The sequence below is a fragment of the Gopherus evgoodei genome, chromosome 2 (assembly GCF_007399415.2).
Source record: "Gopherus evgoodei ecotype Sinaloan lineage chromosome 2, rGopEvg1_v1.p, whole genome shotgun sequence".
Taxonomy (NCBI): domain Eukaryota; kingdom Metazoa; phylum Chordata; order Testudines; family Testudinidae; genus Gopherus; species Gopherus evgoodei.
In genome coordinates this window covers 110,008,315-110,035,104 of record NC_044323.1, presented here as the reverse complement: position 1 = coordinate 110,035,104, position 26,790 = coordinate 110,008,315, and the positions used below count along the sequence as shown (strand labels likewise).

The following is a 26,790-nucleotide window of genomic DNA, read 5'->3' as shown; positions in this document are numbered from 1 at the left end:
TCAACATGTGCTCAGTGGAACTAATCCTGTAGCAACAACTTCCTTTATTTGCTGCACTGAATTTCATTTCTCTGGATTTGAATGTGATAGTCAAGGACTATGAACTATGGCATCATAATGTTAATTAAAAGGAAGGCAGCAGGGTGGTATTGCTAAATTTGAAAATCTAAGGCAAAAACTAACATTTAACACTGATATACAAAGTAACATTAAGGCTTGGTCATAGTAACAATACTTCATATTTTAAAGCATCTTTAATCCAACAATCTCAAAGCGCTTCATATAGTAAATTTCACAATGATGGAGTGAGGTGTACATATTTCATAAATAAGAAAACAAAAGCACAGATAGATTAAGGACCAGATATTTAAAGTTAGGTACTCATGATGGTACATATGCATTTCCGCTCTCCAAACTTACTATGGGCCTAACACAAAGTCCGTAATCTTCAATGGGCTTTGTCTCAGATATAATGAGCTAAATTCTCAATTGGCATAAATCAGTGTAGCTCCACTGAAGGCAATGGATCTATGTAAATTTACACCAGGTCAGGATCTGGCTCTAAGTGTGCTATACTCAAAGTGCATATTCAAATCAGGTATTCTACCCACACATGGCCAGATAGTAGCCTAATGGCCTATATGAGCAAATACTCAATTTGTAAGTAACTTCAGCTATTTGCATGCATAAATTATGTGCACAGAAAAGTAAAACACAAAATTGTGCCTGCCTAACTTTCAAAATCTAGCATTATATAACTTATTGATGGTATTATAGGAAGACAATGGAAAAAATCAGGTGGAAAAGGTACTTCTTTCAACCATAAGAGCATCTTTCCTCCCAGAGACATCGGTTATCTCTCACAATATACACCATCACAGGACTTAATACATTATTAGTGAAATAGAAAAAAGACTGCATGAAAAATAAATTGTATCTCATAAATACACAATATACAGAGGGCACCAGTGCAAGACCCCAAGAAAGATATAAAAAGGTTGCTGGAAGTTGTTTTTCTGTTACTACAATATCGTTTAAGGCATATTCCCTCTACAATGAAAGGACAGCTGAAGCCTGAACGACACTATTCTATTATCTATCAATGAGATATTTTGAGTGGAATGAAGGCTGTTGTGTGCCATAGTGGATGCAAATAAGGTAGTGTGTTTTTAATTGCTTAGAACATGTCGCTGCATTGAAAATACAGTATTTGATTCCTCAGGAAAATCCAGGTATGGCTGCAGCTTATACAGTGATTTCTTTCTTCTAGGAGTGTTTCTCCTAGGAAAAAAAAAAAGAAAAAGATCCTTCCAGCTAGGGTTTTAATGCCAAAGTACAGCTTACCTGACCCTTACAAGGAGGGATGCATTGAGAGCTGCAGCTGCCTGTTTGCCATTGATCCAACTGTCAATACGCAGCACAGGCGCTGAGAGCGGCAGCTGCCTGTTTGCCATTGATCCAGCTGTCAATACGCAGCACAGGCGCTGACAGGCAGTAGCTGTGTCTGAAAACTCCCAGGTATGTGGCATCTCAAGAGAAGAATCAGGAAATATATAAGAAAGCAGCAAAAAGCAACAGAAAAGATAACAGCTAAAAAAAGAGCTGCTTTTTCCTTTGTAAAAATAACACAGAAAAATAGGTGATGTTACACAGCCCTCTGCATACCTACCAGGCTCTGCAATTTATTTAGTTGTTTGCTTCTTTGGGGGTGCAGAGTGAGTTCTTTGAAAGATAGTGTTTTTGGGAGCAGGAACAAACTTACAGCTTTCTTCTCTTGGTAGGAAAACATGCATTTACAATCTTACTGAGAGAACCACCCATGCCACAGATCGGTGCTAATTATCAGGAGGTGCATAGATTTCATCACAATATTATATATATATATATATATATACATACATACACACACAACATATACACCACACACACACACACACACACATTTGCCTCCTGCCTAAAATCACAAACATGGGAGAGAAGGACTTGACTCCTACAAGATCCACGATGACAATGTACAGAATTACTGCCATAATCCCATTGGAATCCTGGCCCAGGAGCAGAGTGAAAGAGGCCAGTTGTGGCCTCCAATAATCAGCCAGGTCACAGGTGCCTGTCAATTGATCCATGCCTGTCAATATGTAGCACAGGTGCTGACAGGCAGTGGCTGTATCTGAAAACACTCAGAAGACCTCAAGTATCTTAGCTTATAACGTGTTTTTTCTAATTTGCTGCTGCCTTGTTTGGTCATTTGCATCAGCACAAAGTGGAGGTAAAACATGACTATTCTGAGTTAGTGCAGCGCAACAGTAAATTGGGACCACAATGTCCCTATCTTTGGCCTCTCACTTTGCATCAGTAGCATGATTAGCTCTGACAGACCTTCACGTGATTCCTTCAATGAAAAGATCACAAAGTGAATCGGGAAAGCTAATTCTGCTGTAGGCATAATTAAGTTCTAAAGCTATTCATGGTATCTGATACCCTCAGATGGAAATATGCCCCAAAACAGCTTTCCCTTACTCCTCCCCGACTCTGGCTAGCCCCAAATACTTCTGCGTGTGATATGTATTTGTGACAGAGAAGGCGCTACACAGCCATAAGGGATGATATTGGACAACTATTTTTCTTGACCCTTTTCCTTTTCAATTATGTCAGTTTGTTCCCCTCTGCACCGTATATGGGAATGAATCTATGGGTCAGACACACTGTCCATAAGTAACTCATTACCACCAATACTGAATACTTAGGCCCTTTCAGCCTTAAGGAAATTTGCAATGGCATGAATCAATGAAGAAGTTACCACAGTGCAAATTCCACTGCCTGCACCAGTGCCAGTTTAATCCTGTACCATACCAAGCTTCTTTAATGTAGGACAGGACAGAAGCTACTATATTTTAACCAACTCTCTGGTAATACTTCCTCTAAAATGTAATGAAGTAAAGGCATCCTCTCATACATGAAGTGCATTGCTAGAAATAAAGATAAGGATCCAGCAATATATCTGTTGTTAAATATAACATAATCCAAACATGTATGCACACTAGTCAGTCTCTAATTGAGCCTTGAAATAAAATACTATTAGGGGCCATTTTCTGTTTTCTAGTAAATAAACATTATTAAAAGAAAATGGAACAAGATAAACATCAAAGCACATGAGAAAGAGTGGGGATTGTAAACAACATTCTAATTTAGTAAGACCAGAACATTTCCTTTTCAGGGGAGTGATTCCAAGTTGGCAGCAATCATGATGGTGATCTTGATATGGTACAAGTAATAAATTAGTAATAAGAACAAAAAAAAAAGGTTTCAAAAGAGAAAAGCTGGAAGCACTATAGCCAGAGACCTAAGAATCTCAGATGACAAAGTCATTTCAGGCATTCCATAGGCCGGAAATGTTGGGCAAATATATATTGCCATATGCTGAGATTCCAATAATATCCTGGATTTTTTCATCTGCTATGGGAATTTTGGATTGCAAGGATCTTTTTGCGTACAATTCTCAGCTAGGATCTTCCCAGTTCCATCTGTCTGCAATGGGTTGAAATCTACACAACCACAACACATACAAATTTACAAGAGAACAAAACAGAGAATTAAGTTAAGAGAAATCATTTAGATTTCTATTTCATTATGTATTTTCCCATAACTAAAATGAGCACAGAAAGTAAGCACTTTTAGAATCACTGTTTAACATTCTAATTCTCATAATCAGTTAATTATTCACAGATAGTGGGCCTAATTCATCCCTGTGGAACTTCATGGAAGTTACACCAAAGAGTAAATTCACTTGTTAACCCACCATCAACAGAAGAGGCTGGGCATATATGGGCAAAATCACTGGTAGAAGAGAAGAGAAAGAAAAACAGATTTTTGCAGCATAACTACTCTCAGAGCTTGGCAAAAAGCCATATTCCATGATTAAAACTGTAGCTATAACTCCTCGTATCCAGGATCCAGACATGGAAAGAAAAGGGACAAAGCGAAGAGGTATTAATTATTAATAAATATTACTTATTATTATACATTATACATGGAACAAGCTACATATGCAAAGGAGTGAATGTGTAAATGACATTCTGATTTAACATTTTCATTTAATTTCCAGAAGAGTGCTACAGTTTAAGGATCTGGTCCCTACAACCTTTAGTAACATGAGTAGTAGTATTTAGGACAAAACCAATGCTGACAGGTTGTGCTCATCATAGTTTGACATTACCTAATGAAAGGTTTATTTCAGTTTTTGTACCAGTTCGGGGTCCAAGAGCCTGCAGAGGCCTTGGAAGTGCAGGACTTTCATCTTCCCACTGACTAACACTGAAGCGTCTAACAATACTGCTGTAATGACTTTTTTTGCTACACAAAAACACAAGAGGTAGAATATAAAAACAAGACAGAAAGACCGATCTCATCCTAGTTTGAAAATACTTAACTATGAAGAGGCACAGGTTTGTAATGAAAACTTTAATTTACATTTTTGTGCACGGTGGGTCAGTTAGACCAAAATATTGGAGGGTTATGGAAAACAAATGTAATTATATAATACTTATTATAGATACTGTGCATCTTTCAACTGAACCTTGTTCATTCATTCATTCCCCGTGGAGGAATCTAGGTAAGACACTCCTAAACAAATTATTTGTGTGCCTTCTGTGTTGTATTGTGTACATTTCTCTGAGGCATATGGAAGGTGGAGGCTCCTTGATTATTACTCCTCATGACTATTGGCAATAACAGCTTAAAACCACAAGGTAATAAAGTTGAAGAGACACTGCCATACCTGAAGAATGGAATGCTCAAAAGAATATAGGCCTATTTTTTTTGTGCCTGTATTTAAATGAATTAAAATATATAGACAAAGGGCTAAACCCTAACGTCTTTACTCAGAAAAATTCCCACTATTGACCAACTGGTATAATTTTGACTGTGTGAAACTGATTATAGGAGCTTGAGATTTGGTACATTAAGAATAAACAACGAAACAGCCACACAACAAATGTAATAGCTAAGATATGAATAGGACAAAAGGCACAGGCCTGTGCTGCTGGTGGTGTGTGACTGAATCACCCTCGGGGAACTCTGGGAGGCATTGTGCCTCAGCTCCCAGAAAACACTTGAGAGGGAGAGAGAGAGCACGCACACGTGCATGGCAGGAGGGCAAGTTTTATGGTTCACTGCATGAGCTCTTAGGAGAGTGCAGTATGTGCTCCCTTCCATTGCTGGACGCTTCTGTTGAACAGTTGAGTGGGGCTGCGGCACCTTTTCTTCTCTCCTCCCAGAGAGATTCCTAGGACACTAGTGAGGTTCAGGAGAGAAAAAGGGATTGCAAGTGTGCTGACACTTGGCATAGGAAGTAGAAAGGTTTTTGTACCCCCCCACACAGAGGACAGGGATGAATCAGACCTAAAATATTTTGAATATGCTGGAAATTAACAAACATTAAAGTGAACGATATAAGAAACTAGTCATTATCCCAGGTTTTAATCAATGAGGTTTATGGTTTCCTTATTTTATATATATACACACACACACACACACACACACACACACACACACACACACACACACACACAATGCTGGTCTGTTTGTGTAACCATGGCCATCATATTTTCTTTAGCATGTTCCTTGAATTTTACATCAAGCTCTTTGGTTCAACCATTAAAGAAAGGGTTACAAGTCCTTTCCTGTATATCTGATGCAGCCACTAGGAACCAGCCTACTTAGAATCATAGATTATCAGGGTTAGAAGGGACCTCAGGAGGTCATCTAGTCCCACCCCCTGCTCAAAGCAGGACCAACTCCCAAGCATAGAGAGAGAAAGAGAAAAGCAACAACAGCTGGCTGTCTCTACTGGGATTGTCCTCATCCTCAACGGCTTAGAGCAGCTCATCTGTTACTCATACCCTGCAAAATAAGCTCTTCTGTTACAGAAACACGGAGGTAAGCCTAGGCCCAGGGCAGTGATGAGAGGAACCATTAGACCCCCTCCTGCACTCATCAAGCCAAGAAGCTTTCCACAAGCTGAACCGAAATGCTGCACATAAACCAAACAAGAGCACATGCCCAATAGCACTGATATTGAGGAGTATTTAGACAATGGGCCTAAATTTAGGAATATGGAACTGGTCCAATATTTATGTTTTCCTTCCCAGGGTATCAACTTAATTTGATACGTCAGTTTTAGACATGGCAAAATTACACTGCACTTTATTGTTGAAGTATAATCATCCGCTTGCCATGAGGGGAATGGGCAGGCAAAGGCAACCCACATTTGTTTTAAAACCATAGTTTGCAACACAAATTTAATTGCAAGTTCTAAGAGTAATAACAGAATGATCATATTAAGTGTTTGAAAGACAGAAAGTTACCTGAAATGGGTTTTACATGCACAAGACTCAATTTAAATTCTTAACAGTATGCAAACTGACGGTACATATGGCAAATATTACTAAACTACAGTTCACATCTTTAACTTCTGCTCGCATATCCATTTTAAGGTTATTTTGGCAACTGATAATTTGTATTACTTCTGCTGGGGTTTACAGGTAAATGAAAAGGGACACTCTCAGATTAAAAGTAATATAGCCTTGTATGTTTGAACACAAAAACTTTGTTTAGTGACAGTCAGGGTAGCATTTGGACACACATTCAAAATCAGAGTGTTTTAAATTTCTTGCAGTGTGTCCAAAATAAAGGTAAGACTGTCCAGTGAAACGTCAAAAGAGGGGTCACTTTGGAACTCCTGTTATTCTCTCTGTATCAACTGAATTCTCATAACATTATGATGAAAAGTTAAAATAGTACTCAAAAATATCCCCCGACAGTGTGCCCGGAAGAGCTATAAAATCCCAGGGATTCCTGGTGAGAAAGAAAGAGACAGAAGAAAAGAAAAGGGTACCAGTATCAATGCCAAAGATTAAGAAACAGAGCACAGTATGCATCATGAAAAACACACCAATGAATGCTTGAGTGTGTGTGACTTAACAGTAGTATAGTAATATAGACATGCCAACCTAGAAAATAAAGACAACATATTTTCAAACTACTGTTTTTTATATATATTTTAATAATTTTATTGCACTTGAAAAATAAACGGCATAGAAACTTGAATACAAACTATTCTGTACGATATTACATTTAATTAATAGCTCCTCTAATTGAAAGGTTCTCAAAGGGCTTAGCAAGCTTTAATGAACTAAGCTACACCACACTGCACTATACCATTATCATTCCTATTATACATATAGAAACTAAAGTACTAAGGTCCTGATCCTGCAAAAACTTTTTATGTGCCAGCTTTTCAGTGGACTATTCACAGTGCATAAAGTTGAGTATGTGCTTAAGTTTTCACAGGATTGGGGACCATGAGTTTATAAAATTTGCTCAAGGTCTCAACAGGAAATTTTTAACTGAGACAGGCATATAACTCAGGTCTCCTAGTCCCGTGCTTTAGTAACATCATTTGTCCTATGTAGCACTGTAATAACAGGCAACCATTAACCTTAGCGATGAGATAAATGGCATCACTCTTGTATTCTCCAGAAAGATTTGTAAGTCAGCCCAATATTCTTCAAAACCATAGGTGTGGTTTTAGGGTTTGTTGTTGTTTTTAAAGTACTGAGCAGGTCAAAATGACTACACTTCGCACTTTTAGGGTGCCTTCCATTAAGGGATCTGAAAGTGTTTTATAAACATTAAAGAATTAAAAATTAACTGCAAGGCATTGCACCACCACACCCCCTTCATACAATTGTCATATATATATTCTGCGTTATTAATTTAACAGTTCTACTTTATTACACTCAAAACATCAAAAAATATCAGAATCTCACTTCCTCTTTTTGCCATAAGACCTTTGCTGGATCTTTGAGGGAAGTAAGAACCCTGTTTTTACTTAACTTTTGAAGTCCTACAAAGATCTGACCTAGAGTCTCTAGCAAATGGAGAGAAGCAAGAATATCTTATTTCTAAAAAGCAGTCCCAAAATGTTTATTAAAAAACGTTGACAAAATCTTCATCTGTCATAAAGAAGCTGTAAAGGACAAAAACCATTTTTAGCTAGGCCTATCCTCTTTAAGTCGAAAGCACTTCAGTGGGGTAGGAATTAGGATTTACGTAGTTCAAACAGAACAAACCCCTGACTATGCCTTTATTTCCTTCTCTCACAATGCAAGTCAGTGGCAAAGCCAGGATGGAACCCCAGACACTTCACTCTCACTTCCACACTTCTTAAGCATTAATTCATAGTTTCTCTTCTAGGTGCTTAACTGTGTGAGTGAAATTTAAACTAGGCCTAGGTATAAGGCTTCCGAAAAGTAATCTGAAGCCAATACATTTGTAGTGATTTGCAGGAAAGTGATCACTCTGCTCCTCTGTTCTAAACATAATGCTAATTCATTTTGGGGATATTTTTAACAGGACTTAACCTTTTTCATTTCCAGTTCGGGGTTCGTATGTACTGTGGTTAATGCTAAAGTGAAATGAGTTTGGTGCTCTTAATCTAGTCCCAGCAGCTTGAAACTGATTTGATTTTGGAACAAAGAGCTATACTTTATAAGCAAACAGAATTAAAAGGGAATTTTTATGAAAAAAGTTTCAGCTACTAGCACAAGGTTATGAGAAGCTGCTATGTAGAAGACTGTGATAATTCCAATATTTAATGAAATATAGGAACTTTTTATAAATTTCTGGAAGAGCATTAAGTTGAAACAACACCAAGCTACTTAGTAATATTTATTGTATTGTATTGCAATGGTTATTGAGGGGTCAAACTAAGTTAGTACACAGCACTACTCAATCCTGGCAATTCTACAGTGGTCTCATGAGACTCAGCAGAACTTAAATTTCATTTAATAAAAATAAATGAAGCCTTTATATCCTATGTTTGCACAGAAAACCTAAATATAAATCAATGCAGTGTTGTCATTGCTATCCTGTAGGACATAAGCAACTATGGACACACTTGTGCAACTGCCACGGTGAACAGTTTCTCAACCTGGGGTGGAGTGGTCACAACCCCCAGAAGATGAGCTAACACGTGGTTGCAACCAGCATTCCCTTTCCATATTGCTAGTGGGATGAGCATCCCGGATAGATCCCAGATAGATGAAAGGGAGTGCAGGGGGAGGGGAGGTGTCACTGGTATGAAAAAGTTTGAGAATAAATGCCCATAGACTTCAAGGGTATAGCAGTGGCCATGCTCACTTAGAGCTGAAGGAGATATCAGGCGAGAGCCTCAGCTGGTGTCAACTGTCATAGTCCTTTGAAGTCAGAGTTATGCAGCTTTACATCAACTGAGGATCTGACCCATCATGCTTGCTTTATTCACAATGCCTCCCAGGTCTCACACTGAGGAGATATACGTCCAAATTTCCCTCAGAAGAGATTTAAAGCCCTCTGAACTCAATGGAAAGACTTCCATAGATGACAATGTAATCAGCACTTTGGAACAGGCCCTATAACTGAACAGAACCCACAATGGGAAAAAAAATTAATTAGTGACAGGCTCTACCCCAGTTTAATTTATGGTCAAAAGCCTTTTAAACATCTAAGTAAAACTAATATTTGTTCATAATATAACAGTTCAAAACAATACTTGTAAGCTCAATAGAAACAATAAATTGTTTTTTTTAAAAGAAGGAGAATAACTAGCCACAGTAGTATTTACTACAACTCATTAGTAGATCTCTGCAGGACCAGATCCTTATCCTGCTACTTGTTATAAACAGTATGTGTCTGTGTGTATGTGTGTGTGTATTATATATTTGTGCATATACAACTAGGTTGTCTTGGTTTTTTTTTTTTTTTAATTTCATCCTGGTTACACTTTTCAAAGAAAGAAATTATTGTGTCAGTCCCTTTATAGATTACATAGATTTAAGATTTTGTGCTAGACCAGACAATTGCAACACCAGTCATTTGGATGTGACATTTAACATTTTAATTACAGTGTGCCAGTAAGCACAAGACACGCCAATTAATACTTACCTATTTTCATGTGAAACTTATAGCATGAAAGTGTTTTGAAATCATTGGAATGAAGGTGGTATAAAAGTGCCAAGCAACACTGGTTTTTTTGTTTGTTGTTTGTTAATCCCCATAGGAATCATGTGTAGCTAGATCGCAAGCTCAAATAAATAATAAAAATTAAAAACAAAAATCTTTGCTGGATTTTTTTTTTGTGTTCCAGATTACAATAAAATACAATATGACAATAGTTTAATTACATGAAAAAATAGCTAACAAGTTTGCAAATGGACAAAAAAGGGCCTAACACCTATTTGTCTAGCTTGACATTGCATTCTGTAGACATATATGAAGATGACCTGCTGTTTCTTATAAGCCTGTTTGATGCTCAATGATATTGGTACTGGTCAAAACTGAGCTTTCCTTGCCTTACCATTTTTAAAGTTGTCATAAGAGAAAAATCATTCTGGGACTCAAATAATTTTCAAAATGTAGTTATTGAGAGATGATAACCTGATTCAGAGAAGTCCTGTTGATCACTGCTGTATTTTCAGGCACAAAAGAAATAGGGCAAATTCCAAATTTTCAGTCACAGCAATCTTTTCAAACTGAAACAAGCCCTCTTAAAACAGGGTGTGTACATTACAGCAGCCCCTGCTACGGAGGCTATGGTTTCTTTGCTCCAGAACTTTTGTGGTGATGCAGCTTTAAACTTAGGGCACTACAAGGATGAGGATTTTGAATAGCTTTGCTGAGATAATCACCAGAGATTTCTCCACTTTGTCTAAAATTCTCTCTGAACTAATACAGATCTTGCTTGAGGCAAAACTTTAATATTTTCAAAACAGAAGGAGTAATTTCAAATGAGAGTAAAGGAGAATAGGTGGGGGGAAGGGGTCAAAACAGAGCTCAGAATGGAATGGTAATTGTAACCAATCACCAAGAAGCCATGACTACGGCTCCATAATGCAATGTTCCTTTGCTGAGCATAAGCAAGGACAATAACAAGTTGTCGGGAAGTGCTGTGGTTAATCCAGAGAAGCAGGTTGTCCTAAAGTGTTTGCATTTAATTTGAACACAAAAATCTAAACATCATTATTTAAGGGAGACCAGTTCTTAAGTAAAATTTATATTAATTTATTTTCTGAAGCATCTGATCTGGGAACCACTGGATTTAAGAGCATCATTGTTTCAAAGCCTGGATAAAGTTAATTTAAATAATCCTAAAAAGCTCAAAAAGCTATTTTTATTGCCGTGCTTTGCAGCCATTTCGTGTTTCACACACACTGAAAAGAAGCTGAATCAGATATCGCCATCGCATCTGGAAAACAGCCCCAAGATAGCGTGTGTGCTGTGCTAATTAGTACTAAATTACGCCATTTACAAAAAAATAGCTGACCCTCTATCTTCCTCCAACAAAAACTGGAATGCCTTTTCTCATCTTTCCTTTTTGTATATCTCAGTTTCCTTGTAATAAAGATGTTTATTATTTTAATTTAAACCATGACTTTCACTAAAATACAGCAGGAACCATGAGGAGTACATCATGACTGTAAATCAATAATGGACAACCCTCGTCTGGCATCATCATTGTAACCAATTAAAAGTGGATTCATCTTTCCTTACAGTTATACTGAGAAGATATTTAATAAGCATTTGCGACTCACCTCTTTTGCAGTTCTGTTATCATCAACATATGAACTCAAACCACAGCACTACCGACAAATTCTCAAGGCACCTCTATTGTTCCCTTAAATTAAATCCGAATTGGTTGCACGTTTTGCTGAGCTGCTAATGCTCACCACATGCTCCTTCTTTCAAGATTAAAATGTTTTCCATTAGGTATTTCTAACACTGAACAGAAATCTGTAAAATGCCCCTCAAAGAACTACTTCTCTTTGAGCCTCTCATTTGGGCCTGTAAATCACAATCCACAGGCTCAAATACGAGGCTCAAAGAAAGGACCTGAAACCTCTGTTAAGCCTCAATTACGAAAGGTTTTTATAGAATACTCTGTCTTCCCATATTTGGAGTGCCCTTTATAAATTACATAAGTTCTCGTTCCTGGGACATAACTTGTTAGCCTATGAACCCCAAAAATAGGGAAAGCAGATTCTCAACATCAGAAGATACTTCATAGGATCTGCAACTATTACCATAGACCAACTGTCAGAAGAGTGTACGTTTACACATTTCAAACAAATGCAACATTTGTTTGAACATTCAGGTTGCATGGTTAAACCTTCAAAGCAATGAAATAGCAACAGTGTGGTTATATGCAGAACCTTAACTCTGCCCTCAGAGAATGCAATACAGTATAGTCTTTTACCGACATGATCATATATGGTTTCTCAAATATACCACTTTTTCCTATAACTTCCAGGTCAGACATTTTTCTTTCTTGTCTATCTACACTAATTTCTTCATCCTTAGGTACTAGATATCTTTACTGATTTAAGGGTTAGATTTTGCCACTAGTACACCAATCCAGGAGCAGCACAGGGAAAGACTTGAGGCTCAGGCATTCAATGGGGCTATTCACATACATAAAAGTTAAGCACATGCAAGAATGATTGCAGGATAAGGTTCTAATATACAACAACATATGCAACAAGCAACTATGACCAATAATGGGAAGGAAAAGGAGCAGGGAGGATGAGAATAAGCTATGTGCTCTAACTGGTGGTTCTGAATCACTTTAAGATAAAGATATCCTCCTTGCTCAGCAAGCCTGTCTACCTAGTCATTATCAGCTGACAGTTTCCCACAGACATCACAGTACAGGTGGGTCTTGAAGAGGGTATCATAACTCTAGTCCCAGATTTGGACCTTAGCGTCCAAAATATGGGGGTTAGCATGAAAACCTCCAAGCTTAGTTACCAGCTTGGACCGGGTACTTGCTGCCACCACCCAAAAAATTAGAGTGTTTTGGGGCACTCTGGTCCCCCTGAAAAAACCTTCCCTGGGGACCCCAAGACCCAAATCCCTTGAGTCTCACAACAAAGGGAAATAATCCTTTTTCCCTTCCCCCCTCCAGGTGCTCCTGGAGAGATACACAGACACAAGCTCTGTGAATCCAAACAGAGTGACTCCCCCTCTCCGTTCCCAGTCCTGGAAACAAAAGCACTTTCCTCTTCACCCAGAGGGAATGCAAAATCAGGCTAGCAAATCCAACACACACAGATCTCCCCCTGATTTCTTCCTCCCAGCAATTCCCTGGTGAGTACAGACTCAATTTCCCTGAATTCCCAGTAAAGAAAACTTTAACAGGTTTTAAAAGAAAGCTTTATATAAAAAAGAAAGAAAAATACATACAAATGGTCTCTCTGTATAAAGGTGACAAATACAGGGTTAATTGCTTAAAAGAAATATGAATAAACAGCCTTATTCAAAAGAATACAAATCAAAGCACTCCAGCACTTATATTCATGCAAATACCAAAGAAAAGAAACCATATAACTTACTATCTGATCTCTTTGTCCTTACACTTAGAAACAGAAGATTAGAAAGCAGAAACTACTTCTCCAAAGCTCAGAGAAACAGGCAGACAGACAAAGACCTCAGACACAAAATTCCCTCCACCCAAAGTTGAAAAAATCCGGTTTCCTGATTGGTCCTCTGGTCAGGTGCTTCAGGTGAAAGAGACATTAACCCTTAGCTATCTGTTTATGACAGAGGACTTATGGATCAATCTGGAGAAAGCATTTAATGCATAAGAAGCATCACGGAAAAAATGAAAGGAGTGAATGAGGGATCACAATGGTTGGGGCTCCCCTCTCTGTTTACTAGCAATGCTAAAAGTGCCAAGACAGCGGAATTTTAAAAAATTATGAGTGACTCAATATCTGGGGCTAAAATGGACTATTTTGAAATTGCTGCTGTTCCTGCTAGAATATATACAGAGGTGCTATGAGGTTAAATGCATTAATATTTGTAAAAGCTCCATATAAATGCTAAGAATTATTTTTATTGTGCATGTAAATAAAACAATACATATATATATAAATGTAGGAGAGTATTTGGAGGAGAGGAACTATAATCATACCAATAAAATCAGTATGAACTTCAAAATAATTGCTTTGGCATATTGTAAATCGAATGTTAATCCTTATTGAATTAGCCTCTTCATTTTGATAGCAATCACACAGCCAAACAGGATGGCTGATTTAATCCATTTTGAAGTTCCTGTTACATGGAGCACTACTTCAGGCAAAGATATGCTGTTCATCAAACGACTGTCAAGGTTCCTCCTCCACTCTGAACTTTAGGGTACACATGTGGGGACCTGCATGGACACTTCTACGCTTAATTACTAGGTTAGATCTGGTAACACTGCCACTATCCAGAAATTTCAGTGTCTGGAACACTTCCTGTCCCCCAAAAACCTTCCCCTCCCTGGGCAGCCTTGAGAGGCTTTTTCACCAAGTTCCTGGTGAACACCGATCCAACCCCTTGGATCTTAACACAAGGAGAATTTAACCATCCCCCAAACCTTTCCCCCACCAATTCCTGGTGAGTCCAGATCCAATCCCCTTGGATCTTAAAACAAGGAAAAATCAATCAGGTTCTTAAAAAGAAAGCTTTTAATTAAAGAAAAAAATCATCTCTGTAAAATCAGGATGGAAAATACTTTACAGGGTAATCAAATTCATATAGCCCAGAGGAACCCCCTCTAGCCTTAGGTTCAAAGTTACAGCAAACAGAGGTAAAATCCTCTCAGCAAAAAGGAACATTTACAAGTTGAGAAAACAAACACAAGACTAACACGCCTTGCCTGGCTGTTACTTACAAGTTTGAAACATGAGAGACTGATTCAGAAAGATTTGGAGAGCCTGGATTGATGTCTGGTCCCTCTTAGTCTCAAGAGCGAACAACCCCCAAAACAAAGAACACAAACAAAAGACTTCCCCCCACCAAGATTTGAAAATATCTTGTCGCCTTATTGGTCCTCTGGTCAGGTATCAGCCAGGTTTACTGAGCTTCTTAACCCTTTACAGGTAAAAGAGGCATTAACACTTAAGTATCTGTTTATGACAACTACTATATCTTGACAGAAAATCATTGGTTGACACACACTTTAGAGGATGTAAAGTGATTAGTTCGTTGTTATAATATTTATTGAACTGTGATAGTGTTTAGAGGCTCCAATCACGGACTAGGTCTTCACTGTGCTAGTATTATACACACATATAATGAAAGTGATTTCCCTGCACCAAAGAGCTTACAATCAAAGTATATACTGAGAGATAACAGATAGATAAAACAAGCAGGTATGGGGAGCACAAAGTAACGGTGAGATGATTATTAGTGTACTAAGCAGCAAACTAAAGATCAGTTTATACCATGCAATCATACTGAGCACTCTACTAACAGAATAGAGACTTGGCCAATGACCGTGGCTAACAAAGACATTGGAGGCTGCTTCTCAGACATGGCTGAGGAAGGTACTTCACATTACATAGAAAGACAAAATAACAAATGGGAGAGTAAGGAAGCTGACAGAGCAGGACATGTTAGAAAACATAATCAAAAGAAAGAAGGCTCAGATGGTTGTAACATGCACACCATATCAGAGACATGCTAAGCAAGCACTGAATTGAGTACCTGAGGGAGGAAAGAAAGCAAGAAAGGCCAAGGATGAACTGGTAAGAAGATACTGAATGTACTAGCATCACTTGGAATGTAGTACCACAACTAGTGAGCAACCATAAAATCTGGTGGAGGAACAGGAATGCCTGATGTGTCAGTGGCACAGGAGGAACTAAGGTCTAAGGTATGGTATAAAGCAGAGGTCACAGCATACCAGCTGCCTGGCCACTCTCATACAGAAAAACTAAAGTGAACGTTCAAGAAATAATGAAGAGTTCCCTTGTTCTGGTCAGGTGTTCTCTTCTTCTATTAATCCGTCACAGAAAAATGTTGGCAGTACGTAATTATTGGGTTAATTGGTGTTGCTAGGGAAAGCCCAGAATTTTGTCCATCCGTTACTGGGCACTAACTAATCAAAAGCTGCTCTGACTGAAATCTACTGTTTTGCTGGAAAAGGTGAAAGTTCTTAGCACTGTTAATGGTTTAGGCCAAATCTTGGCTTACACAGGAATTTATCAAGTAATCTTCCATATTTAAAACACATGTACCAAAAATATTAGGTCACAGACAAATGAAAGCAAGGAAATTTGGATATAAGGCCTGCCAAGACACCAATGAGACTTAACCCATGGAGGCATTAACTCACTGTCAACATTAATTACACCAAACAAAATCAAAATTTGATAGAACGGAGAAAAAGGCATCTGAAACTGGGCCATTTAGGGCCTGCTTCTGCTCAATTGACATTAATTGGTGCAAAACTGAGCCCATCATTTTCACTGGTTTATGCTCTATAAACAAAAACTGGATTAAGCTACAGCAAAAATTTCAGCTCACTCAAATCTTGTTTCATTTGAAAACATTATCATGATATGATTCAATTGGGATTAAATAAGACATAGGGAAAAAAGAGAGTTATATGAAAGCTATTTGTTCCTTCTACCATCAAGTTCTTAATTTGAGCATAATCTTATGAGATCCAAAAATGAGAGAGAAAATTTCTTAATGTTAAATTTAAAAAACAGAGACAGAGAGAGTGGGAAGGTATAGTGATGAGAGGTCTGCTATGATAAATACATTCAATGACAGTTTCAGTGTTCAAATTAATACACAGCATTCACCTCTTTTCTGCCTCCTGCTTTAAGTTGCTTCCTTTGTCACAAGTTGGAGGTAGGACTGAAACTACCAATACTTCCTAAAGCTCACAAAAGATTAGTCAATACATCCGCTGGCACTAATGCCCAATGAATTGCCAAGAGATTAGCATCCCCTAATGCAGGGAAATTTATTTTGATATTCTGAACACAAATGTTTGTATATTTGACATGAAAAAGAAAAGATTTAGGGATGGGAAAAATACTGGACAATTTATTTATGGGAGCTTTTATTCAAAGAAAAACAAAATCTTTATTTCAGCCCTAAATGCAAATTATGATTGCGTGTCTGGCAGTGATGACAGGCTATGTGACAACAGCCCTGATGCTCTTTAGTAAAACAGCTCTATGATGATAGTGATGACTTTAAACACAGTCACATTCTAAGCATAATCCTTTGCAAGTACATTGTGAAGAAAGACTTTTGTAATTACAGTACAGGTGGGTGGAACCAAAGAAAAGAGCTGAAGCAAATTTCTTATTCCATAGAACACCAGCTCAAATTGCTCTAACTCCTGGCTTCTACCCTCCTCCCCCCTCCCAAAAAAAAAAGTAATATATCTTTCAACCTCAAACCTAATGCTTATATATGGAAAAAGGCATAGCACGCAGCTGATGTGGACAGATATGCAAGATGAAGACAGATACTCCTTGCCCGTGAAACACCCTTCCTAATTTCTGAAAAGTATAACTGACATATACCTTTCTCAGAATGATTCCAACACTAAAAACCATTGAGAGTTCCCTATTATTTCACAGTAGCTTATATAAAAAGAAACCTTAAGAAAACTACATTACAATCAGGCATGGGCTGAAACAAAACCTCTGATCTGAAAGCTCCAAAAACTTCAGCAGGGGGCTGGAATCTAAAATCAGATCCAGATCTTGCAGTTTGCCCCTATATTTATAATGCACCTAGCCAAAAGTGCAGGTCCAAATTAAATTTTGGAGATTTAAAATTCAAGGCATCATCTATGCACAGCATATTAGGATAGCCTTTTACAGTGAGAGCCATATTTTTGAAAATGGAAGTTAAAATGTGTACAGTAAGATACGTATGTTCAAGGACATTTGCGCATGTCCATCAGATAACTGCAAATGCAAACCTAATGCTCTGACTCTTTGCACTCTGGCCAAACTAAAAATCTGACATGAGGAAATATTTTTTGTGACTCTAGGAAACATGAAATTTTCTCTTGTGTCTGTTGAAGAGATACCATAGCCAGCCAGAACAAGGGTTTCTCCGAACTGTTTTTAATTTAATTCATATTTATACAATCATCCTAGTCTTGGCATCCTTGCTTCTTCTCTAATAGCAAAGCACATATGCTTAATAATGGTCCACTGTTGTTCTTCAATCAGCTAGTATAGGGGAATTTGTTTCTACATGATGCCGTCTAGAGACGGCTCTCAATGGAAGGCATTTGAGGAATTCTGTAGGTTGCTTATGCTCAGTTCAAATTCTTATAAAGGCTGTTTCAGAAGTGTCCCTAGACTAAGAAGAAAGTTTAACTGTATTTAAAGACTGATTTCATGAACACTCAGACAACACTACGTTAGAAATAAAGTGAATCTTTACTCAGCATTCCCCCATCCCCTTTAATGAGCCTAAAAACATGTGTCTCTAGCGCTGTGTTCAGGCTATGATCTCTTGCATCCAGGCTAGCACAGTATGAATGGTTAATGTGCCAAAGTAACCTATCATAGAAGAAATGAAATGAAGGCGAGAAAAAGGAAGCTATGGAATACATTCTTTTTTATGAACCCAAGCCACTTACAATGTCCTGGTATGACAACATCAGTGCACTCTAGCCATTTGTATTAACGTCTACCACTGAAGTCATTTAACTGAGTTGCTGTACAGCAGATTGGTTTATAAAATTCCCATTGCAATGCATTGACTTTGCCATAGGCAATGTACCATAGGGTAACTTCATTCATGCCATGTTAGTACTATGTGGACATTTTAAGATACACATTCACTTGTTTCAACTGGCTTTCCTTATGTCAGCAATATTCTAACCAGAGTACTTCCAAAATCATGACAGTGATAATGACAGTATGCATGGCCAAGATCCACAATATGCAGAAAAATAAACATTACAGGCTACTAAAATACAGCAGATAGTTGTCAGTCAGCAATTTCTCACCTCTCCTTCTCAACCCAGTAAGCATAATCTAGGGGGTATGTACAAATGCTATGGATACATGGACCGTGCAAGCACTTTTAAGTATCCGCAATACAGCTTTAACATTACAGCTAGTTTAGTGTACAACACCAAAATCTCCACTCTGCTTCTTAACAAACTTCTATAGCAGGGATCTCAAACTCAATTTACCTTAGGGCCAGTGCCAGTCCTCAAATCCTCCCAGTGTGCCAACAATGTCACTGACAATGGTGTTAAGAAAACATTTATATTGTAATTTTTATTTCAAATTTCTTAGATATAATAAAACTGTCGTACAACTTTATACAATTCTTTTCCTGCCAGAGAGTTCTTACCGTTTGACAGACATCTAGCAACGCTTCAGTTCTGTCAGTTTGTTGATGTTTGGACTCAATGACCGAGCAGTTGAAACCTTCAGGTCCACAGCAAGGTATGCATCAGATAGTTGTGTTCGGTATTTTGACTTGTTTATAGTCATTGTGGAAAAAAGTGATGTTGCCTCCATTGCTGATTCTGCCTGGCAACTAATGATGCTGCCTCCATGGCTGACTCTGCCAGGGAACTAGTGATGTTATCTCTGTCCCTCTCCCCCAGCCAACGGAAGCTGTGGGGGGCGGCGCCCGCAGCAGACAGAGCTGGTAGCATGGCTGCATGCATTTCTCCTCCGCGGGCCACAGCGGGGAGGTTCTCGGGTCGCAGATGGCTCACGGGCCGCGTCTTTGAGACCTCTGTTCTACAGATTACTTCCCCTCAGTCACACATGGGCCAAACCCTCTCCATTTTATGTTTAAAACTTTTTTAAGGCAAAGTTACAATAAAAGGTTAACCTATTACATTGTACATTACCCATTCAGGAACAGGTTAATATTTAAAGAACCTGGCTAAAGATTCTGGCATGCTGACTGTGGAGTCCTCCTCCTCTGAGTATGCTAAAAAAGGTGACCAAATTTTTAAATACACCTCTACCCCGTTTTGTCCTCAGGAGCCAAAAAATCTTACTGTGTTATAGGTGAAACCGCATTATATTGAACTTGTTTTGATCTGCCGGAGAGTGCAGCCCTGCCCCTCCCCAGAGCACTACTTTACCGCATTATATCCGAATACGTGTTATATCGAGTTGCGTTATATCAGGGTAGAGGTGTACCTATTCTCTTTTTGGCACTTCTTTTGCATAAGTACTTGATGTGAAAACTTTTCCATTACGAGGATAGTCCATATTTTACTATGCCACAATTCCCTGGAGAAGTCACAGCTCCCCAATAATGTGCAATACAAAGCAACATAATAAAAAAGAAATTAATGTGTCATTCTGTAAATCTTTTTAGTAGAGCATTAAATAAGCAGGTCAGGGAGATCTCTAGGAAGCTGACATTTTGTCATAAGATGAATGTCTTTAATAATTTCCTCCCAAAGCTGTCTAGTTTCTGGACACAACCATCACGTGTGCTACTATGTTCCCCTTTCCTCCAAGCCCCTACAACAAAGCACTTCCCTAGTAGCAAAAATATGATTGATCTTATCTGGAGTCAAAGCCATTTATACAAATATTCTTTATGAGCTACACAAATTGAAGATGTATATCTGCCTTGCCACATAGAGACTCTCTAATCCAGATCAATTTATTTGTCCAAATCCCTTTCTCATCTTTCCAGCTGGGTTGTTTTCTTACCAACATCCTTTTCAATCAAAATTGCATATAACTTAGAAATTTAGCCTTTTTCCAGCTTGCTCCTGGGTCAGTTCCTCAAATGTGGTTAAAGGTTTAGAAACAGCCATCCTGTATCCAGAGTTGAAAAGAAAATGTTTGACCTGTAAATATTGAAAATACAGGATCTTTATATTAGTAACATCATTACATATCCCTTGGTATGTTTCTAATCAGGATCCGGGAATAGCTGTCCAAATTGAGTAATGTCGGCTCTTACCCACAATGCCTTGTCACTTTGATATTTCCTAGAGATAAATCCCTGATTATTAATAAAAGTAGAACCCTCTTCACTTCACCCATACAACAATCCCACTGAAATCAGTGGGAGGTATTTTTTTTTTCAAGTAGGGTGAGCAAGATATGACCTATTCACTTTAACGTTGTAGAAAGCAAGCCTATCTCATCATATTCCTCAAACTCGTATCCCAGAGTACTCTGTTTTGTCATTTAGAATCTCACTTACCAATGCAGACATGGACTCTCACTGACAGCTGTGTCCTCAGAATTATACTGTGCTTCTTGCCCCTCCTGGGAAAAAAAAGAGGAAAACTTGATGTGAGTATTGAAACCAGAAAGAGGTCTCTAAAAGCTTAGTCTCATCTAATATCACTAGAAATACCACATTAAAGGAGCTCCACGCAATGATGCAGGGTTTTCCCCTTCATAAAAATATTTATTCTTTGTGTTATTGTAGTTCCCAGGAACCCCAATCATGGAGCAAGACCATGATTCGAAATGTCGTCCTTTTATAGTCAAGCATTAAAAAAGACAATGGTAAATTTAAGGTTGTATATGCAATCTTTACTCTGTCCATTCCTTCTGCATATGCATTTTGATGAGTCTTTAAGTACATGATCGCATTCCATTTCTATATCAATATAATGTACCATTTTTCCTACAAGCTTAAGGAGGCCTTCCTCATTTATTAAGGACTATGCTGCATCCTTGTCTTACTGATACAGCACAGGAGTAAGGCTACACATCCCCGCATCTGCTGTACCAACTGGACAGACTTATGTAGATCTTCAGTCTGTTCAGAAGCATAGTCCCTGATCTCTGGATACTCTACCTTTCAAGAAAGCAGCTGGGGAGCGGGCAGAGCTTTGGCTTTGCACACCCACATGCACACCATTCAACAGTCAGAATAGCTGGCCATATGCAAGGCTGGAAGTAAGTTGTACCCTTTCAAGGCTTAGAGTAACTTAATCCCTTACCACCAGCATTGCCCCCAGAGCAACAGAAGAGCAGGGGTGGGATGGGACTGTACCTCAACAGGGCATTTGGGGCACAATGGCTCTCAGGACTTGTTCAGGACTGTACCCGAGGTCACATTCTAGCTTTAATCTTTCCACTGTGCATACAAGTTAGCCACAAGCTTACATACTACACAGTCTGCCTTAGCTGCACAATTTACCATCTTAGTGAGAAATTTCTGTGCAAAGTCTTCTGCCAATACACATATTGCAATTTTCAGTTGGTCACAACTCAATCAGATCAAAACCACTTTTCATCAGACGATACGGTGGCTCTGCTCTTCAACAAGGAATACCATCAAGCCATATTTCAACTTCCTTTCCATAGTTGTTTCAGCAAAACAGTTGTGAATTTTATTTTAAACAAGAGTAAAAAAAAACAGTATTTTTTTCACTCTTCCAGTACAATTTGCCAGAGAAAAATCCACATTCAGACAAATGCCAGGCCTGCAAAAAATTAATTATGCAAGTGGCTGAAAACTGAGGTTAGAATGGAATTGCTTATGTACTAGTAACTGAAGAATTCACTGCCACACTTACAATAATATGTTTTCTTACACTTTATATCAAACCTCTAAATTACACTGGTTTTCAAATGCTCTCTTTACAGTGGTATGAAACAAAATTTCAAAATATACAAGCTCTTTTAAGACTACTAGATTTGCAGGTCTTTTGAAATTCCAAACACTAACATACTATTTCCTCACATGTATTTTATATTGTATGGATATTAACCCGTTTTCTGGACAAATTCCAATTTTGGTAATGACAATCTGTGTACCTAAATTACTCCTGAAATTTCAACTGGACACAATATCCTTCTGTGCTTTATGGCCTGTACTCTGTCCACAACTGCCCTTTTCCAGCACAAAAGCGCAATGACTTGTGTGAAGTATCTAATTCACAAAGTGCTTTGGGATCTTTTCAGATAAAAAGTGGCAAATAAATGTGAGATATTCATTTTAGTACCACTCATTGACATATGATTCCATGCACCAGATAAAACTACGGTGTATCCCAGCATGAGAGCTCTTCTAACAGTGAAAAAATGCATATTCTATGCTCCTCCTTCTGCACTATTATTAATACTTTGACATAACTGATGACCTTTCCCTTATGAAGAGAGCAGGATGGTTTGATGAGTCTAGCTTGGGATGTGGAAGTCAGAGGTTCAATTCTCTGCTCCCCTCCAGGTCTCCTCGGTGATTGTGGGCACGTCACGTAGTCTTTCTGTTTCACAGATCATCACCTATAAAACGAAGATAATAGCACTGCCCTACCTCAGAAGGATGGGGTGAAGACAAACGTGCTGAAGATTGTGAGGTGCTCAGATATTATACTAAAGTACTTTCCTGGCTCCATAAGATAGACGGACAGAAAGGGTAGTCATGAGAACAAAAGCAGTGAACTCAGGTAATGAATGCTCAAGATAATCATGGAGATTTATTCTTTCCTTCCTCTGAAACATGCCATTTTAAACCAGGCCAGCCGTAGAATTTATAAGCTCTCTCTGTTCACCACGCAGAGGGTCAGAAAACACATCACCAAAAATTAAAAAACTGAAATGTGGCAATAATGCTGCCAACAAAATAGATTTCTAAACACAAATTGCTTTTTTGCCTTCAATCAGTGGTTAGCCTATTGGATGAAGTTAAAAAAAAAAAAAAAAAAGGGCCATTTGCTATTGAAAGGAAACCAAAGCTGCCCTTTCTGTTTGTCATGATCTTATTCTACAGGCAGTCACTGGAATTAAAGGGAAACTGATCATCAGGTTAACTATTAGCAGCCATGTTGGTGACACCAGTTCATGGGAATACTGCTATCTGGTTTTCACCTAAATGCCAGGAAACAACAACAATTTCATTCTTCATTCTGCTAATACTGTATGTTAGCAATTAGGTATCGTAAAAGGAGTCTTCTTTTTCTCTCAGAGAGAAACACTTCAGAGTATAACTTCATTTTAAACAACCAGCTAAGGAGCTGGGATCGTTTAGTGAGGGGATAACCATCCTTGGAGGACCTCTGTCAATTCTGTTTTTAATTCTTCTGAGGTTAGACTGAGTAAATGCCATACAGTTCACTAATGAGATTACCCTTTTTAAAACACTTTGAGACCTATTTGTGCACAGAGCTCTATTATTATGTTATGGTAAAATAAAAGTTAAATCATGGCATGGGTCCTGGTTCTTAAGCACAACTTAATTTCAGAAACGTGTACAACTGGCATTTAAAGAAGGGAACTTTTCTAATATTTAATTATATACATTTTCTCACCGTGGGTTTATCACATTTATCCTTTTCTTTTTTGCGAATTAATTATTATATTGTGTTTAATACATTCTGAAGAAAAATTATTCCAACTTCTGTACCTAATAGTTCATGTAATAGAGAAATTAAGCTCAGTTTTTATTACAATCATGTACTAAGAAAAAACATTGCCATAAATACAAGACTGTATTTTTCAGTAGAAGATAAAATGAAGTTTATTCCAGGATAAATAAATGTACTCTGCTAGATGTATATTTTAACAGCAGGAAAACGAATACACAACCATACAAGCAAACAAAGTGGCTTCTCCCATAAATATTTTCTTTCAAGCAACATGAAATCTGAGTTCACTAGCTCCAGTAAATACTTAATGTAAAATATAATTAGATATGACAGTATCATATGAAATATGAAGGTCATTTGAATTCAATACAATAATGAAGACTTACATTTATGGGGCACCACAAGTTACACATTAACAGTATTCCTTTTGTAGGAACAATATACTAGATATGTTGATTTTTTTAATGGCTATATGTAAGTGGCTAAAGCAGTATGAAAAGTAGCATTTTATCCAATGTGTACATCATACTTTGAAGCCAAGAAATATAATGGATGACCTTCCAACTTTCTGCTCTGTGATCAAGTATCTACTTCATGACTTCTTTGACCCACTATATCCCTCTGTGCACATCCAACCCTCGCTGGAATCCATGGAAGGCAAAAAACACTCCTGAAAACTCTTCATGCTTGAGACCTTTGGACAGAAGGTGTAATCTAAGCATGAAGTAGCATTGTTATCCTTTCATTGACAGTCACAGGTCAAGAAAAGAGAAAATTGATACAGTATGTATTCAATATAGCTGCTGATCCGTTAACTTAATACTAAGTGTGTATTAATTCAAGACTGGGAGAAATCCAAAACACCCAGTCATCAAAAGGAAAAAAAGAAAAAGAAAAAAGTACTTTTAAGTAATATAAGCCCCAACCCAGTGAAGCACTTAAGCATGAGCACAACTTAAAATGCATCACTAGTCCCATACACCTTGATATTTTCATGCCTAATGCTACACACAAGTTTCGATGCTTTACTGGATCTGGGCCATAGCATAAAAGGAGCATCTACTTGCATTGCCAGTGTATGTAACATTCCTAAATCTTTGGCCCATAGGTAGCCTTACTATTAAAACTTTAAAAGGTAACAAACAAGTAAACACCAGTTATTTCTATAAAATATACTAGCAATGTAAAGAAAACAAAACAAGCAGCCTTCAGGCAGACCAAGTTTCAAATGGTAACCAACAGTTCATCCTCCAGTATCCCTTTTACATGGGCATTTTAGAAAGACCAAAAAAAGAATTAAAATGAAGAGATAGAGATAAACTGAATGACAAAAGAACAGGTGACACAGGGCACAAAAGGAACAGAATGGGGGCACATTGGAAGGCCTAGCAGGGTGAGATACCCAACCTGCTCCAACCACTTTATGTCAGGTAAAAGGGCTGAAGTGGAATAGAGGGGCCCTAAAAAAACCATTTCTAATTTGGGGTGGATTATCTTGGTGCAGGCCCTGATGGAGACAGACATAAAGGTGTCCTCTGAGGACTCTCTTGGAAATTCTGGCATAGAGGGCAAGGCTGGGGTCAGGAAGGGCATGTCCATAGCATGCAACGCTGCTGAGATTCCAATGCCAGTGACCCTCAGGGCAGCTCCAAGAGGCTGCCATAACTCGGGGCTTGTCTACATGATGAGGTGTAATGTCTAAAGCACACAAATGTGCTGCACATTCAGTGGTCCAGGTAGACTCTGCTGCTGCACTAAAGGTTCTCTAGTGCACGTCCATGTAGTACTGTTTCAAACAGCAGTAGCAGGATCTAAACAGACCGATTAATGCACAACACATTTAGGAATCACAGACCTGTAGAGCACATAACTCACCATGTAAGACAAGCAATTAGACCGACTGAAAAAGTTATTCCAGGGGCCTCTTCAGCTTCCAGAACAGCCCAGGATCAAAGGTGGTTTAAAGCCACCATAGCCCCACTTCCTTCTGGACTGACAGTTCTGGGCTCTACCTTCTAGAGCTACAGCATGGGATCTCACTCCAGACCCACAAGTACGGCCAAATGACAATAACAATCAATTAATATTTTCTCCCCATGTTAACATAACACTTGCCTGTACAATGGGAGAGTGTGAGATGTCAACAGAACAAACACCTTACAGAAATTTAAGAGGACATTCCATGGGGCAATGTGGTTTAATTGCCGTATAAACTTTTTGTGCTCTTCTAATACAAAGCACCTTCCAACATTCATCATATCTGAGAACAAAATTCTCACAGAAGTGAGAAACTTTCCCAAAGGTCCCACTGATCACCAGGACAAATCAATATGAAGGGCAGTACGCACACAGAACCACCTCACCACCATCAGGTGTGCAGACATATACCATGACATATCAAAATCAAAACAAAGGACACTCTACACGTTCACTCCTCTGGAGGAGATAACTATTTATTACTTGCATGCTACTACTCTCCGCTCTTATCAGCCTAACAAACTACTGAATTGTAGCTCTGAGAACTAGGTAGAATTTGTACTTTAAGGAGAAAACAAAAAACATTTTAAGGAGAAAGGATAAGATATGAGAGCGTAGCATTTAATTTAACAGGATATCACATTGGT

General features: G+C 38.3%; 1 protein-coding gene across 1 annotated transcript in view; it reads right to left on the bottom strand.

The window, feature by feature from the left end:
* FHOD3 (formin homology 2 domain containing 3) overlaps window positions 1-26,790 on the bottom strand; it is a 645,976-nt gene that overhangs the window by 523,133 nt on the left and 96,053 nt on the right. The window contains 1 exon segment of the mRNA XM_030551482.1: window positions 21,046-21,110. Within this exon segment, the coding sequence (XP_030407342.1) occupies window positions 21,046-21,110 (65 nt within the window).